The following is a 19,607-nucleotide window of genomic DNA, read 5'->3' on the forward strand; positions in this document are numbered from 1 at the left end:
TCAAATAATGCAAACTCAGTGTTTGTGTTTTCTTGATAGATCCTTAAACACATTCATGGGGGTAGCCAATGGTTGATTTGATGAGAATGAGATGGGCATCTTCTGGAGTTATGTAATAGTGAAGTCTTGCTAATTGATTTTATGCCTGCAAGTTGAATACTGCCTGCTGAATATCTGGAGCTTCCACAGCTCAGAAATGAGTCACAATTGGGATTGGTGCTCACGGTGCAGAAATGTATTTCTCACCCTCACTCCTGAGAGCACATCACTGTCTGGTCCATCTGGTGCAGATGGACACTGTGCAGGAGTAGCTTATGGCAGGGGTGGTTGGATGGCTGGATGGAGAGGGATGGATGAGCACTTTCCTTAGGATATAGAAGGCCTGTTTCCATGCATAACCCAGGGAGGCACAGACTGGCCACCAGTGTTTTCACATGGCTTTCATACACATGAGGGTTTTTTGGCAAAAAACCAGTGTTTACAAGTATGCTTTTCCCCCACGTCCTTGGAGGGACTGTTGTTTGGCCTTCATGGCTCCCAGTTTTGGACCACATATTTCTCTGAGCACCAAAATGGGAAATAGCCTTAATATACACATCAGTGGAAGTTTGTGGGTTTGCTCTTGAAGTCTGGTTGGAGTTGATACTTTCTACACACTCGCAAGTGCACAATGAATGTAATGACTCTGTCCCTACAGCTCCATGAAATGTTCTCCTGGTACTCGTTAACAGGAAATTCGTTTCAATCGAGAGTCAGAGTGAAAACTGATTGAAAAAAAGGCAAAATCAATTTTTTAGCTAGTGTAACAAAATAGCTCTTTTAAAGCTGAAAATGTTAACTGTTGAAAAATGAGTTTGAAAGAAACAAGTGTTATTATTATAAATGAAGACAACTTTATGCTCTGGCAGTATGGGTGGCTTTCTTAATTGAGGCTTTGGAAAAAAATTAATAGCTTTTTAAAAACTGGGTTGTTGGATCACTGACTTAGAGGTACAATGTGCTTTTAAATGATTAACTTCATGAACATAAACAGACTTTCTGAGAATACATTTCAGGATACTAGTAATCAAGACATTTGCATAATAGGAGTCCTTTTCTGTAATTTGAAAGTAATGGCAAACTCATTGTGTGAGATGTAAAAGAAACATGGTGCTAAACGTCTTATTCTGGCATGTTGTGAATCTCTGTTTCTTTGATTACAGCTGTTATTGCTGGCGGAGTTATCGGTTTTCTGTTCGCAATCTTCCTTATCCTGCTGCTGGTATATCGCATGAGAAAGAAGGATGAAGGCAGTTACGACCTTGGTGAACGTAAACCATCCTGTGCTGCCTATCAAAAGGCACCTACTAAGGAGTTTTATGCATAAAATTCCTATTTAGTGTCTCTATTTATGAGATCACTGAACTTTTTTAAATAAAGCTTTTGCATAGAATAATGAAGATTTTTTTTTTTTTTCATTAAAGAGCCATTACGGCACCTTTATGATAAAATCCCATTGTATTTAAAACTTTTCATGTATTCCTTTAAAAATGTAAAATTAAAACTTAACATTTGCAGTGTTCTGTGAATAACAGTGGCAAAGCATTATTTTATAAAACCATTGATGTTCACGGAATCATTTTTAAAACTTTATGCATAAATATAAAATAATGAAAATTATTGTTTTATCCTATGGTTCAATGAAAGCTGTTTAATTTTTGTCGGCATGTCTCAGATTGATCTTACAATTTAGTTTTTATTTCATTAATTTATCTGTTTCCAACAAATGCCTTTTTGTAGTTGTCATGGTGCAATTTGTCTTCAGATAATTCAGATGACAGTAACTTCTAGTGTAAATGTAATTTTTCAGCTATGTAAACTTTAACCTCCACTTTGTATAAATTCAAGTGTCAGAATATCAATTTTACACTTTGCATTGTTTCTCAGCGTACCTGTAGCTTCAGTGAGATTTGTAACAGCAAATTAATGTGTAAAATTGGATTATTACTACAAACTGTGTAGTCATATTCTTACTAAACAAATCTCCTGTAAGGAAGATTTGGAGTAAGCTACTGACAAACCTAAGCAAACCCAAAGACTCTAACAGTATTTTGAGAAGTTTCTGCAGATTTCTATGGCCACTGTGTTTGTTAATTATTTGCAATTTGAAGGTACAAGTAGGGGTTTAAATTTTTGTTCTTTGAAAATTCATTTAAGTTGTAAACGTCTTTTAAAGCCTTTGAAGTGCCTATGATTATATGTAACTTGTCGCAGACTGGTGTTAATGAGTATATAACAGTAAAAGAAAATGTTGGTATTTTATAAGCACAGACAATTCTAATGGTAACTTTTGTAGTCTTACATGGATAGACATAATTGTAATTTGGGAACATAAACACTACTGAATAAATCATGTGGCCTAATACTGAGAATTCCATTGTGATATACTTTTGTACGCTTTTCATTTTATGTCTATTTGCTTATGTTTTAATGTCACAGAGTACATCTAGTAGAGCTTAAAAATCCAGACCAAAAAAAAAAAGGCGGCTGATCAGGATGATCCTTGGACCAGATTTATTGCTGAGAAAAGTGGGAATGTTTAAGTCTTGCATCTGGTGTATGAGTTATGAGTCATTCGACCTTTGCATTATATTTAATGGCAGTATTGACACAGACCTGTTCGTCCTGCAAATGTTGTTTTCCACACTGTAAAATTCAAAGGAGTACCCGGTTTCATTTATTGTGTATATTGGTTTTTGATTTGTTGTTCTGGTTTGGTTTTTCCCCGGTCTTTTGGAGGATTTTGATTTATTCTGCTCGGACTCCAGCAGAAGAGTTGAGAGAAGTGGAATATCTTCGTAAGAGAAGAAAGACATATTCCAAGTAGAAGAGAAAAGGCTCTGTTGCTTAGACCACAGATAGGTGTTGGATAGAGGGGCAAGTGGAGAAGATGATAGTCTGCCTCCTTATATTATGCTTTGTAACAGACAAATGGCTTCGTCTTCTGCTCTGTTAACCTCCTCATTTTTCATTTTTGGGATTTTCAAAATATAGGTGTTCAGGATGTCAAGCTGAACTGCTTCTCAGAAATGGCAATGTATTGTAAATAAGATCTGGTAGCTCTTCAGATAAGAGTTGCGTAACTTGTATTTGTTGCTGTCCCAAGTTCAGTGGTCATTTAGGAACAAACAAACGCTGTCCTGTGCTATAATATTTAATATATTGCTTTTTAAATTACTTATACTTACTGGCAAGTTTTTCAAAGCCATACAAGTTCAACAAGTAAAAACAGGGTAAGAATTTAACAGGTATATCTTATTGTGCAATATTTAGTGAAATTCAATTAGTAAAATAACTGCTTGAAATAACTGTGCCAAGAAAAGAAAGTTTCTGGCAAATGCTGTGCCACTGCTGTAAAATAAAGCATTTGTTAAAGTGCCAAAATAAAGTCTACCATGCCTAAACTAATACTTTATTTGTATAGTCTGACATCCAGTTTTTTGAAGCCCACTTTGCTTAAGGTATAATAGTAGATCTGGATTTTCTTTAAGGGTGCAATGAATATCACTGTAAGTATAGCTATAAATATTAAACACTAGATAAATTATCTCCTCTTTTTTCATAAGCAAATTAATATTAAGAAGCTATTTTTTTTAATTTGTGAATATTTCTGCCTGTATACCTAACGCACAGGACACTTCATCCAACATAGACGTTTGTTGTAATTATGCAGGTTACCAAATATTATGGTTGTTGGGTTTCCCCTGCATCTGCTTTGCAAGCAGAAGCAATGGTAAACTTTCAGCTCTATTTCACCACTCACCTTTTTTTCCCCATACACATCCATTATCTGCTCTGTTACACGCAGAATAGGTTTAATGCTTCAGCTGCGTACATGGGCTTAAAGTATTGCAGTCCTCTCTCCCTCCCTCCCTAATAAAACCTCAAAACTTCTTTAACATGCAATGGGCGTGATAGTAGCATTTATCATTTTGTGATCTCTTTGCCTTTCTCTTTTCAGTGCCAAACCATACTATTAGGGAAAAATTCTAACAGAGCTATCGTCTCGATGATACACATTGGTTCAGTTCTCATCAGTCGGAGAACCAGGCTGACGCAGACACCTGGCTTCCAGCAACGCTGTTCAGAAGAAATGGGCAGCTGAATGCACATCCCAGCACGAGCTGCTCTTCGCTTTTGCTTCCCTTTTGTTCTCCCCTTCCTGGGTGTGTTTCTAGCAATACTCTGGCGACTCATGGATGTTGCTGGGCAGCTCGGAGTGCTGGTGCCAGGCAGTGGATGCTGCGCCACATGCCCACAGCCAGCAGCGGCATCTGTACTTCTGGGATGGGCTTTTCCTAAACACCCAGGGCTCATCTCTGCTGGAGCTGCTGTAGCAGCTCTGAAATTCCTCAGCAACCTGATCCAACGCCTCCTTGTGATTGATAGGCTCTAGTGTTTATCAAAATGCCATTTTGCTTTGATTTACTCTGGTTTATAAATGGTTACTTCCTCAGATTCTTTGCAAATTAAGCCTGATATAAGTAACGTAAAGCGTATGTTAAAAGAAGACTCTCACCTTTGGTTTATTTGTGGAAAAATAACCTCAGAAGTTGAGTTCCGTGTTCTTCTACTTGCCAGCTTTAAAAGTGAATTGTAGCTTATGTTTACAGGCGGTGTTGCTAATTTTCTCTTCACTTTGAACATTTCATTTCATTGAAATAGGATAAATTAAACCGAAAGTTGTCCTCTTGTATCTCCTAACAAGGGAGCAGCATATTTTGCAGCTTTGGCTAGTTGTTGCTCTTTTTTCTTCCTCTTGGAGCTGTGTAACTGAAATGATGGTGGAGTGCAGTCTTAAATGACAGATACTATTTTTAAGCAACATACGGAATACAGGAAACTTTTGTAAGGAAAGAAGTATCCAGATAAACATTAAACAAAATCTGTGGATGTGAGGGAAATGATGATAGCATACTTAGTATTACATTCTTTGTTTAAGTAAGCAAACAAGGGGAAAAGGAATCTGAGGGGAAAAAGATCTCTATGGAAACTATTCTTACAGATGGAAGTAATATAGCCAGTTTTTAAAATTTGCAGTTGGTTATATTTGTAACTTAGCACTTGCTTAGTCATACTGGCATCATTTTCTTTAAGGAATTTGCAATATTACTGATCATGAGTTTTAATATTAGGTTTGTTACATTTAAGCTCTTGCCTGTGTATGACAGAGCTCTGAACTGTGGTGTGAAAACTCCATGCTGTGAACTTCTAGAGCATTGCCTTTCCAAAACTTCTTCAGGTTGAGGAAGCACAACTTTGCTGTGCAGTTTGTCTGAGAAAAGATACAGCAAGTATCCCCCTCCCTGGCACCTCTTCTGGTCCTGGGGTGGTTTATGGCTGAAGCAGAAAAGCGTTTTTGCCAAAGAGCTGGGGCAGGAGGGGGATGCAGACATGTGCGTTTCATTTCCTCCTGACTCTCAGGCTGACCAGGCGCTGGGTTCAGCTGCGTGGGTGGGAGTGGAGGAGCTGTAACCCAACCCTGCCAGTGGAAAAGATGCTTTGCTGAGATTTCTTCCCCTGTGAAGTAACATAAGGTTTCTTTGGTGGTGGTTTGGTTTGCTTTGGGTTTGTTTTTTTTTTTCTTTCAAAACAAACAGATGATAAAACTCAAGCTCAGTAGAGATAGAAATGGAAATGTGGGCTCCTGCCCTGACCACTGTGAAACAATTTCACATGTGCATTGGATATGCAGTGTAGCTGCTTGTGTGGGTGGAAATCTGAAAAACCTTCTATGTGTTTGCATTAGCTGAAGTTAGTTTCTAGTGGGGATGGAGGGGAGGAGGAGACAGGGCCCATGTAGAACTACAGACATTAAATTGGGGGGATTGGAAAGAAGGCAGGAAGAGAAACTGTCCTGACAGCCCATATTTTCCACTGGAAGTTACAAGGCATTTTGTTTTCTTGAGCTGTTGCCGTCACACTGAATTTGCTCTTAAGAGAGAGAATCTGTAGGCAGAAAAGGGGGCAGATGTTGGTGTCATACCCTTAGAGATTCTCTTGCTTGCATACAGCTTCCCAGCAAGTCGGGGTTCTGTGCTACCTGTTGCACATGTTGCCAGTCGCAGCTTCTGCTGGCTGCGCGCCCCTCAGATTTGCAGAGGAACTGCTATGGCAGAATGGTGGAGGATCTACCAGGCTGACCGTGGGTGCCTTCTGCTACCCAGAGGAGGTACTGGGAGGGTGTCAGGAAGCAACAATTAGGGTGCTGACTTGCACTTGGGAGCATCTGAGTTGTCTTTTGTCCATGGGAGGTGGGAAGAAACAGATGAGCCGTGCAACCAGGGCTTTGCAGTTGAGATGTGCTGTTGCATGTTGAAGCAACTTTCCATTTCTTCTCCGTGCTTGGGAGATGTCAAGCTTTCACTACCCCTAACGCCTTTTTAATTCACATTGCAGCTTTAAAACTGCTGTAGTTGGGCCAGGGCTGAGGGCTACCATCTCTCATGGTTGAAGGTCAAGTCCAAAGAATTCTTCCAGCCTGGCAGTTCAGCCCCAGCCCAGAGTGAGAGGAAGGGAATACTTGTAAAAAACTTCCAGAAAAACATTACAAAACCTGTGATAGTTTGTTGAAAATAAACAGAGCCTAAGTTCTCTGTAGGGGGTGACTTTAACTCATTTAGATTTCTTCTGGGGCATTATGCAATTCTTTTTCCCATGGATCTTGTGTTGATTTGTCGAATGCAGAGGAAGCTTCTGATTTTTTTTCTATTTTTAGTCCTAAAATGAACTCAGTGCTTACGTATAAAGAACAATAATTCCCCCAGACAAGCTACTTGGAGCTTATCTAGTGGTGGGAAACTAAGTTCTGTGGAGGAAAAAGTTCTGTGTCTTAGTTACCCACCCACATTGTATGGCCATGTAGTCCTGGATTCTAAACAAAGTTGGTTGCCCTTTTTGCTGAGCTCCTGCAGTGGAACAGGAGCTTTCTCTAAACACTACAACTCCACAGAGAATACCAAAGACAAATGGGAACAGACTCACTTTTTGATGTAACTATTCTCTTGTCCCTTATACTCCCCTTTCTAAATGTAGAGGCAGCAGAGAAGTCACCAACCATCACACTAAACAGAAACACACTGAAAGAATGTAAAACAGACCAAAGTTCAGTTTTCATCATTTATCCCTATAATTTTCCTTACCGCAGAGCTAACAGAAGAGTCTCTTGTGAAGAGAAGCGGAGCACGTGCTTCCTCCTGGAGCAGACATCAGTGCCAACTGAGTTAATGCTGACTTGGGGAAAAACCTCTTCTTGGGAAGGAACAGCTTCTGGGGCCGAGCCTCAGATTGCTGAGGGCAAAGCTTAACCCCCTCTCAGACCAAAACGCTGGAATGAAGGACCCTGCCTTGGCCTGGTGTCAGGCTGGGGGCTCCACCGCCTTCCTGCTGGTGAGGCAAAGCTTTGGGAGCAGCTCTGGAAAATCTTCATTATCTGAGCTGCATCCCGTAGCAAAACCTTCCCTGAGAATCACAGTCAGTTCAAATTACTGACTGCAATCAAAGCAGCGGCCAGTAATCTTTCTTCAAACCATCAGCTTTCACCTCTTCAGGTATTTTCTTAAAGAAAATTGGTTTTCATTGGCCAGTAAACAAGATGACTTGTGAACTTTAATTTAATCTTTACAGTAAATTTTATACTTATTTTTGCTCTGTAGGAGCACACTATTTATATAATTATGCTGTTAAAAAGCTTAACTTCCATTTTTATGTTCTAGTTCTTTCATTATGTTCTGTTAAATATCGTAAATAAGTATTTATTTACCAGATGATTCAGCTTATAGCTTTTATTTTTTTCAACTTGCTTTTCAATGGAAATTGAGATTTCATTAAGAATGCATAAAATTAGCAGTTCTTATAAAATGAAATATATTAAGCACATCAGAACAAAGATTAACAAAAATATTTTGACTCTAAAGCATATGTAATGACTGGAAGTAACTTATATATTAGGCAACAACATTTTTGCTAGTTATTTATTTGAATGGAGTAATTCCAATTGCAATGTCTGTTAAGACTTTAAAACCAGTAGGTCTCAATCTTCTTTTTTACCATTGGTAGGAAGAGCACAAGCTTTCCTGCTTTTTCAGCTTCTAAGTGGTTTTATAAAAAAAGCCTGAAAATAAATAAAAAATAAAAATAATTTTATACCTACAGAAGAGCTGTCAAAGAGCCTAAAGTTTTCTTTTATCATCTCAAAAACTGGTTACAGGTGCTCAGCCATGTGACTTCTCCCAATTCATGGTTTGATTTTTGTAACATCTCTGGCAGAAGAAATCATCAATTTTTCTCTGCCAGTCTGTATTTTTGATGACACATATTCAACCACTAAAAGCTAAGTGGAATTTTACTTCAGCCTTTCTTGATGAGACTTTTAATGCAGAATCTGAAACTGCATAGTCTTGTTCAGGTCTGGCTCTTCCAGATTCTAAGAAATACTGTGCCTGTCCTTAAATAAGCAATATATTCTTCTACACAAGTTCTTGGTATAGCAGCTCTTCACTTTTCAGCATATGTATCAAAGCTTTCCAACTGTGATCAGGCAGACTTTGCAAAACTGATTAAGAATCATGTCATCTTCTAAATATATGCTATAGAAGATCAGAAGAAGACTCCAAATTTTTATTTCGTTTTGATAGTAACATGTTGACTCTTTTGCAGAATCACATTTTTTTGAAGTTCAAATGATTAATGCTAAACTATCTGTGCTTGACTTGAGCAGCCTGTTCAAAGTCTTGCAGTTTAACCTGAAATTAGATGTTGGTGAAGCCGAGTCTCAAAGCATGCATCCACACACTGAGTGGAGAGTTGTGTCTGTTTGCATTCAAAACCCATCACAAAAGGAAACACCTCTCACTTCTGGCCCTGTTCAGATGGTAACAAATGATTTGTCACTCAATTTCTGTCCATCTGTCTAGTATCTGCCACTCCAAGAATGTTCCCCTTCCCAGTACAATGAATGGATGAAGCATTGTTACCCAGAGAGGCTACACTCCTTCTCAGCCTCCCATCTGCCTCTGATCTGCCTCTGTTAGATGGATATTTTATTGGCTCATCCCGTATGAAGACTCTGTAACAGGGAAACTCATGCTTGACCAACTTAATTTCTCTCTATGACAAGGTTACCGACCTAGTCAACCAAGGGAAGTCAGTTGATGTGATCTTTTGGGATTTCAGTAAAGCCTTTGATACCGTTTCTCACAGTATCCTCCTGGACAAGATGTCCAGCACACAGCTGGGTAAACACACAGTGCAGTGGGTGAGCAATTGTCTGATGACCCGGGCTCAAAGGGTTCTAGTAAATGGGGTCATGTCGGGCTGACGACCAGTCACTAGCGGGGTTCCCCTCTTCAGTGTCTTCATAAATGACTTGGATGCAAGACTTGAAGAAATACTAAGCAAGTTCACTGATGACACAAAATGGGATGAGCTGTTGACACTCATGGGGGCAGAGAGGCCCTGCAAAGGGATGTGGACAAATTGGAGAACTGGGCAATCACCAACCACATGAAGTTTAACAAGGGCAAGTGCTGGATTTTGCACCTGGGACATGGCAACCCTGTGTTGAGATGCTGGAAAGCAGCTCCACAGAGAAGGATCTGGGGTTCTGGTCAACGGCAAGTTGAACATGAGCCAACAGTGTGTCCTGGCAGCCAAGAGGGCAACCGTGTCCTGAGTGCATCCAGCACAGCATCGCCAGCCAGGCAGGGAGGCGATTGTCCCGCTCTGCTCTGCACTGGTGCAGCCTCACCTGGAGCACTGGGTGCAGGTCTGGGCACCACAGGATAAAAAGGATATAAAGCTACTGGAGAGTGTCCAGAAGAGGGCTATGGAGTTGGTGATGGCTTCAGAGGGGAAGCTGCATGAGGAGTGGCTAAAGTCACTTGGTTTGTTCAGCCTGGAGGAGACTAAGGGGAGACCACATCATGGCTACAGCTTCCTCACAAGGGGAGGAGGACGGGCAGGTGCTGATCTCTTCTTTCTGGAAACCAGCGGTAGAACCTGAGGGAATGGCAGGAAGATGTGCCAGGGGAGGTTCACGTTGGACATTAGGAAAAGGTTCTTCACCCAGAGGGTGGTGAAGCACTGTAACAGGCTCCCCAGGGAGGTGTCAGGGCTCCAAGCCTGACGTGTTCAAGAAACAACTAGACAACACCCTCAGACACATGGTGTGAACTGTGGGGTTTTCATATGCAGGGGTAGGAGTTGGACTCAATGATCCTTGTGGGTCCCTTCCAACTCAGGACATTCTATGTTCAGCACAGTTCAACCCAGCCCAAGCTGTGCCCAGGGACTAACTGTGTGTTATGCAGGGTGGTGGGGTTGCACTGGATGTCCTTTGAACTTGGAAATCACCATTACAATATACGTCTTAAGAAAAAAGTGCTGCTTTGCTAAATGGCGTGGTAGAGGATTCCCTTTAAGTCCATATATCCAGAAATAAAAGAAGTATTTTATCTGCATTTTTAAAAGTATTTATGGATTTAACTTTGTTTGGGACAAACACGTGTTAAGTCGAACCTGGATTTTATCCTCACAAAAATATTGAGATAATGAAAAGAACCTAGCTGTACTGGAGAGAGTTGCTGAGAGAAACTATTTATAATTTAATTCCTTCAGCATAAAGAAAGTTATTTAGAGCAGTATTTATTTTAATGCAAATATGTGATAATTGATGTTAGGCATCCAAATGTCTTTGCTTTGTAAACACAGGACTGGAGGAAGGCTCGTATGTTGTTTGATCAATTGCTACCTGAAGACCTGGAGACACACAGGAATGCACTGAGGGGGCTCCTTGCACCTCTGGTTTTACATCAGGTGCCCATGATCTGCTCTCTACCCATGGCAACACAAGTCACAGAGATTTAAGTGAGAACACTTCCCACCAATGCTTAATAGAAACCTTTCTGTGGTGTGGCAAAGCCTTTGCCCCTGTAAGTAAACTTATAGTAATCTGCAGGAGAAATTACACTGCCAGGCTATGTCTTACTAGCAAGTTTTGCTGCCAGAACTTTTGTGGGGTCATGAGTCACTGACATTTTTATGTCCCTGGAGCATGTGTGTTCATCACTCCTTTTTTGAGGTGCTGCATGCCCTCTCTGTGAGTGGCTAAAACAGCAGAAGGGCTGCTGCACGCTGGGTAAGGACCCAGGGCTTGCAGCTGCCAACATCACTGTGTTCTTGCAGCACATATACAGTGGCATTTTGCTAGTAGCTATATGTTGACTTGTGTTGTCCAGAGAGGAGATTTCACTTCTGCAGGAGAAGCTGAATTTTGTTGGCTTACATCAACTTAGTATGAGAACACATAGAAACTTGGGGCAACTTGTGCCGATTTCTGACAGTAAACCTCTGTAGCACTGGACAGGCCCCAGCTGCGCTGCATCCCAAGCAAAGGCATTACCAACCCACTACTGACAGATGTTCTGCTCTCGGTTGATGCTGCTCTTGATGCCTGAAATAAACAAGTCTCTGACATAGCAGCAGAAAAGCTAGCAGAACTGTGTAGAAGAACAAATGCCTCGAGGTGCTTGCCGTTTTTCTTTCACAGTGTCCCTTCTTTTTCCCTGTTTTATGCACTATTAGGATATGTTTATTTGCTGCCAGGCTGCATAAATGGAAACAAATACAAGTCAGTGTCAAGCCTGAACACTTCTTAGAAAGAACTGAGAAACAGTCCTTCTTGGAAACTTAGGAACATTTCTTTTCAGCTCCCTTAACTGAAAAATAAGAGGAAGAAAAAGCTGAAGTTTGCATTGAATAGCAGTCCATATTTATCTGCCTACAGTGCAAAGCAACAAAAAACTTTAAATGAAGAAAACACTTTCTAGTGGTACTGAAGTGCAGTGTGGACCTGGAGGAGACTTCTGGGAGACCGAGTCAAGAAAAAATGGAAAATGATTTGGTAAAGTAAATAAATGCCATAAAATTGAGAGGATGGTTCTAAACAAGGGTGACTGTAATATTGGTAATTCCTTCAGGATGGTACAGTGTGCTCCCACTTCAAACCCCTTTTGTGTTTAAACCAGTGCTGGAAGCTTTTCAAAGGAATCTCCTACTTTCTTCCAGCTCCCTCCCTGCTCTGAGCTTGCCTAATAATTAATATGTGAATATGCTTGTGATTTCTTCTTACTTTAATACAGTCACATTTTAGAGACTTCAATAAAGTTCAGAGCTCCACCAAAGTAGTCCTTGCTCCAAAAACCATGTAGCCTAAACCAAGCGGAAAAACAAAGTACCACAAAACAGCATCATCCATCATCCCCATTCTGTGCAGGGAGAAGCATAGTACCAAGTGACTGTCCTGTCAGAAGAGAACCAGGATCCATTTGGGTGGTGTACTGTGCCTAACAGAACACTCCACCAGTTGCTTCTGGTGTATAATATACTGTATAACAGAAAGTGAAAAAAATCCAGCAGTAAGAAGTGTGATCTGTCCTCACATTAGATTTCATTCTCCTTTCCAGGAGTTAGAAACCAGCTTATTCCCTGAAGCACCAAATTACAATCAGATAATTCTGATTATTTTTGACATTTATCTATGTCCAATCCTTTTTCTTGAACATTAAGTTCTTGACTCTGACACTATTCCTACCAGTGTCATCACACCAGCCTTGTAAAGATACATCCATATGGGGACCCTCAACCACCTAAATAATCTTAAAGAGTTCAGAAGAATGCAAGATGGATCACACAGGTAATTTCCGGGGGGGAGGGGGCTAGGATTTTGCCCAGTTTATTAGTCTATAAAGTCTGGGAAACTGAGCACAGGTCTCCTCAGCTTCAGCCTCTCCCTGATTTACAATTACAATCCCGAGGAGGGAAGAACAGCAATTCCACAGTCCTGAAGCTGCAAACTAAATGAAAACAAAACTATGCATTTAGTGAATAATGCAAAATATGAGAAAATAATGTAAGGGATGGGTGTGATGGAAATACCTTTCCTGAGGCCAAGTGGGTATTGATGTGTTTCAAACCCATAAACAGATTTGTGCGTGTTGCTGGCTGAAGAGCCTTGGGAGGCAGAGCTCTAGAGTTTCTGTTATGTCTCTTCACTTGCTCTTACTTCTTAGGCAAGGACAACAGAAGAAAGGAGCAGTGTGCTTTTTTCCCTCTGACCTGGGATGCCATGCCAAGATCTCTCCATCCTTCTGACTGTTTGACGGCAGAGCAAAAAGATGGTTTATTACCCCTCATCCTTCTGACTCCTTGGCTGTGGATGGATTAGCAAAGGAAGCTAATTCAGGAAAAATCAATGGGAAACCAGTTTTGGGAAGTGATTTAATTGTAAAAGCAGTAAATGAAGAGAGAAGGAATCATTCTCAGGAATCAGCCAAAATCCTAAATTCAAATGCTGCAAGTACATTTTTACATGAGCTTGTTCATGCAGACCTGTCTTATGTTCTGTCTCTCATTGGAAGCAAAAAGGAAAGCTGAGCATTAGTGGTTATCTTCAAGATGTTGTGGGTGCAACAGCCAGACTTGGAGGATGGAATATTTTCTTGCATGACTTACAGCAAAACATTTGTAACTATTTAATCACTGCATTTAATCTCTTTCCAGAGATACAGTCCCAGATGGACACTTACTGGGCACTATATGTAAAGAATATACAGAATGCACAGGGAACAGACAGGCAGGTTTCTGACAACCATTTACTTGTGTAACATTTTTATTTAAACAGTTTGTTACAAATGGGACTCTCAAGGCAGTTTGAGAGAAATGTATTGTTGCATCCCACCAGCATGCTCCGTGATCTGCACAGCAGAGGACACAGTCCCATCTGCAAAAAACATACCAAGTGAAAAAATACAAATGAATCTCCTCAAATAAACGGATGGAGGAGTCAGGTTAGCAGGGACAGCCGTTTTCTTATAATAATGCATGCTTCAAATCCCTCCTCAAGATCCACGCCCAGGAAGCTCATTAGTATTACAGTCTTTTCACTTAGGCAGAAAGTTCATGAATATTGGAATACTGTGTTGAATTTTAGAGGGAAATTCTTCACTGTCTTCCTGCTACAGCAGCTTTTTGGAAATGCACCAAGACCTTTGATCCTAAAAGCACTTACCTGTAAGCACTTCGGTAGTCCCATTAACTCAAATAGAAACAACTGAGAGTTTCAATTCAAGTGCTTGCAGATTAAGACCCATGTTTGCATTTTAAGATCTTATCTACAGAAGAAATTGCACTCATTTACCTAAATGTTTTTATAAACACACCTTTATTTAAATGAGTGCAGCGTTACCTGTGCAGGGGGCTGGTGTGTGAGGAGCAGTGGCTCCACCTCCGTTCCCAGCAGTGTGAAGGTAGGGACGGCGCTCAGACAGCTGGAAACTACCAACGCACCACACGGCACTGCAGCGCTCGGTACTGCTGTGCTCTGGAGCACCCAGGGCAAAGGCCAGTGCCACCGTGCAGGCAGCAAGGAAGTCTCCCCGTGCTTTGTCTGTTTGCTGTACGTCCTCACACCACTAATGGACACCCTTCCCCCCCCCCCCCAAAAAAAAAAAAAAAATGCCATCATTGAATCACATAATCTCTTTGGTGGGAAGAGACCATCAGGATCATGGAGTCAGACTGTCACTAAACCACGTCCCTAAGCGCCTCATCTACCCCATCCTTAAACACCTCCAGGGAGGGTGATTCAATCACTTCCCTGGGCAGCCTGTTCCAATGCCTGAAAACCCTTTCCAAGTAGAGTTTTTTCCTAATATTCAATCTAAACCTCCCCTGGCACAACTTGAGGTCATTTCCTCTCATCCTGTCACTTGTTACTTGAGAGAAGAGACCAACATCCCTATGCTACAACCCCCTTTTAGGTAGTTGCAGACAGCGATAAGGTCTCCCCTCAGCCTCCTTTTCTCCAGGCTGAACAGCCCCAGCTCCCTCAACTGCTCCTCATCAGACTTGTGCTCCAGGCACCTCACCCCCTCGTGTCCCTTCTCTGAGGCCCATGCAGCGGGCAGCCCCTCGCACTGAGGGGTTGTCTCCCCGGGAAGGGCTGGTGATGGTCCGCGGACGGGAGCCTTGAGGCCTTCTTCCCGGGAGGCGAGGGTCGGGCAGGAGCGCCTGGCCCGTGCCCGCCTCGCCTCCGAGGGGCCCAAGGGGCGCCACGGCCCGACCCGCCGGCAAAGGGGGAAGTCGCCCGGCCTCAGCCTCGACCGTGACGCAGCGCCGAGCCGAGCCGGGCCGGGCCAGGCCGGGCCCTGAGGCGGTTTCCACGCGACTTCAGGCGCCCTCGGTGCAGCCGGCACTGGCGAAGCCCCGGCGGCCGCCCGCCCCTTCCGCCCCCGCGGCGGCTCCTTCTAGTCCCCAGCCCGCTGGGCGGAGGTGGGGGCTGTGCTGGCGCCGTCGCCCGATCTGCACGGGGAAGGTGCGTGTTCGCTCTGCTCCGCTCCTCTCCTCGTCCTCCTCTTTTCCCTCCTGTATCGCCCCCTCCGCCGGGCTGCAGCGCTCTCCTGGGGGTTCCGGCCCCGCCGCCTGGCTGGAGGCGAGGAGGGGCACGAAGGCCGCCATCACCGGCGCCTTGGCGGGGCTCAGCCCCGGCTGCTCCTCTTGCAGAGGCCTTGCTGCCAGCATGTGCTGCGGCCCCCCGGAATGGGGCTCTCCGGCGCTGGAGGCGGTGGGCCGGAGCCCCGGGCCTGGCAGCGGGGTGTCTTCCGGCCTTTCTCCTGTGGGGGCAGGTACCAGCGTGGTCGCCCGTCAGGAACACGGAGGACTCTCCGCTGTGTGACAGGAGATGTGTGGTTACCCGCTCGTTCCTCTGCATTTAAAAGATAAATCTCGATGCTGAGTTGTAGCTGGCTGGCTGTCTCCCAGCTGCTGGGGGATGCATGGGGCACGGTGCTGTGCCCTGATCCTGAAACCCGCAGAGCTGACAGCAGCCACTCGCTGAAAGCAATGACACTGCAAACGGATAAAACCCATAAATGCCGAATGAGTGCATTAGATATTTAATTACTTCTTACGACGCACTTTACAGTGAAGGGGTTCTAGCATGTGAAGTGGTTTAGTGCTTCCGAGTAGGAAACTCTTAATACCCATTAGTTTTGTTTTGACGAGACTTTGTTCTTCAAAGGCTACCTTTTTCAAATTGATGCAAAAGGGAAAAAGTATGTAAGAAAGTAGGCATTTTTATGTATGTATATACAATTTTTATATATGTGTATATACATATACATATTTTATAGAAGTACTAAAATATATATGAGGGACAGAAAAGTGAGTTATAAAAAAACATGAAAAATGTAAGTTCTGCAAGCTGAATCAGATTTTACTAAGGAAGCATTAGATACAGAGGAACCTTTTGAATCCAGTGGTTATGTCTGACAAATTACAAGTCTGCGCAGAACTACTGAAGAGAAGATTCAATATACAAGCGCTGGATTTCTCTTTGCTTTTTGATGACTTACTTCTTCCTTCCAACTGGAGATTTTTGAGGATGCGTAAGTGCTGCATCAGCACCCAAAGCACATGCTCAGACATGGCCATACACATGCAACATGTGAAATCCTGTTTTCTTATTTTGTAAGCCTTAATTTTCAAAATTTTGCCCATCTGTGGTTTTCACTCTGTTCAAAATTAGTTTTTCCTGTTTCTGGAGATAGTTCCACATATTGCCCTTTTCTGTCAAAAGATGTAAGAGTGTTGTAATCTATTGATGAAAGGGAAATGTGTGGGTGTTTCTTCTTATAAAGCAATACTTGGTATGACTGTAGAACAGATTCCCTGTGTGGGAATAAAATAACTACTTACATCTACCTCTGTATAGAATGTGTCTCTTTATTTTAGCTTGAGAAATTCAGAAGATTTAAGCTAGGGTGACAAAAGTGGGCCTTGATTTTGCTCTGGTTGTTTTTCTGAGAGGATGAAAGCTTTTATGAAAAGTCTTTCTCATGCTTACCTGCTACTTAAAATCACCTTCCAGTCTTGGGTGATGCTCCCTCTGTTAGATTATTATTTTGAATAAAACCTCAAACACTTCTTTCCCAAAAGAAACCCTACAAAGCCTGCCATATCCATGAGACTTCTTGTGTCCCTTGTTTCCTTGTACATTCTGACTCATTTCTTTAGACATATATGCTCTGTCTTGGATAGCATCTATCAACTGTGCCTTGCAATCAGTTTTACTTTATCCAAACTTCAATCTTTCAGATGAAGTCTGTGCAGATAAAGTTGGATCAGAGCCACCGCAACCTTAGAGATGCATACAAAGCCTTTGTCTTATGTGGTCTTGTTTCTTGGTGTTTAAAATATATATAATTCTTTTGAACAGCAGAACAATAAGATACTAAATCAGATAAGAACAGATTGCAAATCTCGGCTGGGGAAGAACAACCTGGCATTGACCCCTGTTGGGAGACATCTGTCAGTAAAAGCTCATATAAATTCTTATTTGTTTTATAACACAGTTTTGCACATGCCCGCACATTTTTAATGCCAATTTGGGAAATAAAGCAACTCACAGAGTCTCTTATTGTTAATATAATTGCTCAAACTCATAATGCACATGGGATTCTTTTATCTATTCCTGCTATAGTGTATAAAACTTTCTTGTTTTAAGATTGAAAACTTTGTCTTGTCATTTCTTCCTTTCCAGTTGTGGGAGGATGAAGATGAGGAATGGCAGTACATCTAAGAGATAGCAGCTGCAGGGATGAAATATTTTGCTTAAAAAAGTACTTTGTACGTAGAAATGTACGAAACGATTACAATCTTGAAGCTCTACAGTTCTTTCTGTTCTGTCTCGACAGGAAATATTATCTGTCAAAAGCTGCATCGCAGTAATCTTTCATGGTTTTGTTACCAAATGTCTGCAATAATCTCAAAGTACTGACATAATTCTAAGTTCTTTCTTCAGTTGACCCCAAGTCACATTTTCACTGTGATGGCAATAGTGAATTTTTAGCTCTGATTTGTAATGTCCTAAATGCCAATTACTTGATTAAGTCAGTATTTCTTACAGAATCTATGGAGAGTGCTCTGTTCTTTTTTGTTTCGGTTTTACAATAGATGAAAAATTTGTATGTCAGCTTGAGAAAAATGTTAACTTTGTTAGCCTGTAGTTTTAAATATTATACCTCAGTTGCCTCGATCCCTTGATCTTACAAGATACTGGAATTATTTTTTTTTTTTTTTTGAGACAGGACCAATGGTGGGGGGCTTTATCTAGCTATTTAATTTATATATTTATTTATTCATTCATTTATTTATTTTCAATGGAGAGCATTGAAACAGTCAGCTCATTTAGATTTTTTTTTTTTCTTGTCCTGGTATTAATAGTAGCAATATTTTCTGAGAGTCTTCTAAACCTAATTAACATAGATGTGTTTGATGAATTTTCTCCACAGTAGGTGTGAATGAAAAACATGAAAATCCCTTTGGTACTGTTGCTGCCAAAGAGGGGCTCAGCAGAAGTATCTCATGAGCATACAAATGGATTAAAATATGTCTCTAAGAAGTTGTTTATATACTTTTGCTAAATGTTTCTCTGTACTACCTATTGCAATCAGAAGTATGGTAAACGACCTGTGATATTAAAACCTGACTTAAAAATATACTAATGCTGTGTTGGAAAATAAAAATTTCTGTCAAACTTATCTCAATTCTTAAATCGTCTAAGATAAATTTTGAATCAATTATTTTATGTCATAGTGAGAGGAGGTTAATCTCAGGGTACATATCATAGACATTTCTTGCATCACAGGAATTATGTACAACTAAGATTCATTTTAAGCTTGCATGAGTGACCATCCTGCATTCAGTACAACAGTAACAATTCCCACCAGCTCAGGATTTGCCCAGACGTGTTTTGTGACCCAACAGATGCACCGTCTTGTGCAACTGAGAATTCTTGACACCCTTGTGAATCTGGTTTTAGTACTGATGTGAAAAAACAGGTCTGTTTTTAAGTATACATATGGGTTGTTTTGATGTATTTTTCTTCTTCTCCAGTTGCTTGCTATGGTGTCTGATCTTTTACTCCAGTGTAGTGATAGTACATTTCCTGCTAGAACACTCTGTATGAAAGGGAGTGAGTTCACTCTTCCACCCTCCCCTAATTTCTCTAGCTTTCATCTGCTACATGTATATTGATATCCTGTGTCTTTAATTTTTTTGTTAGTTTCTTTCAAAGGAGGCACTTGACTGTGAATTTACATAAGACAAGTAGTCAAAAGTAATTTTGTGTTTCAAATAGCCCCACAAAAGGTGCTTATGTAGTTATTATGCATGTGCCAATAGATATTTGAGAAAGAAATATGCTTTTTTGAGGCTTTACAATGAGATCTGAGTCAATAGACTCCATTGGGAAAGCATCCACTTTTTTATCTGTAACTTTTGAAGACCAAAGCATAAATCTGATTCATCTGAAATGGTTTCTCCTTCTGCTCTCCACAGGTTTTGAGATTAGTGGTTTTGATCTTGTTGATTTTTAGTGTTCCGATTCACAGGGCTCACCTTCTAGTGCTCTCTCTGGTCTTGTTCTCCCATACAAAACATGAGTGCTCTTCTGTGGCAGACTGTGAGAACACTTCTTGGAGTTTTAGTTTAATGGAATTCTTTATTGC

General features: G+C 41.4%; 2 protein-coding genes across 7 annotated transcripts in view; both read left to right on the forward strand.

Moving 5' to 3' along the window:
• SDC2 (syndecan 2) overlaps positions 1–3,454 on the forward strand; it is a 58,456-nt gene extending 55,002 nt beyond the window's left edge. Inside the window, exon 5 of the mRNA XM_065054057.1 lies at positions 1,203–3,454. Within this exon, the coding sequence (XP_064910129.1) occupies positions 1,203–1,366 (164 nt within the window). The 3' untranslated portion in view covers positions 1,367–3,454. The remainder of the gene's footprint in view (positions 1–1,202) is intronic.
• Positions 3,455–14,998: 11,544 nt separating this feature from the next.
• Positions 14,999–19,607, forward strand: part of CPQ (carboxypeptidase Q) — a 159,327-nt gene continuing 154,718 nt past the window's right edge. For 2 of the 6 annotated variants that reach the window (XM_021280855.2, XM_021280865.2), the window contains exon 1: positions 15,031–15,412. The gene's annotated coding sequence lies outside the window, so the exon portion shown is untranslated. Of the gene's footprint in view, positions 15,413–19,607 lie in introns of all 6 variants that reach the window. The other 4 variants (XM_065054059.1, XM_065054058.1, XM_021280863.2 and 1 more) reach the window with 4 other exon arrangements.

This window comes from Columba livia, chromosome 2 (genome assembly GCF_036013475.1).
Source record: "Columba livia isolate bColLiv1 breed racing homer chromosome 2, bColLiv1.pat.W.v2, whole genome shotgun sequence".
NCBI classification, from domain to species: Eukaryota; Metazoa; Chordata; class Aves; order Columbiformes; family Columbidae; genus Columba; species Columba livia.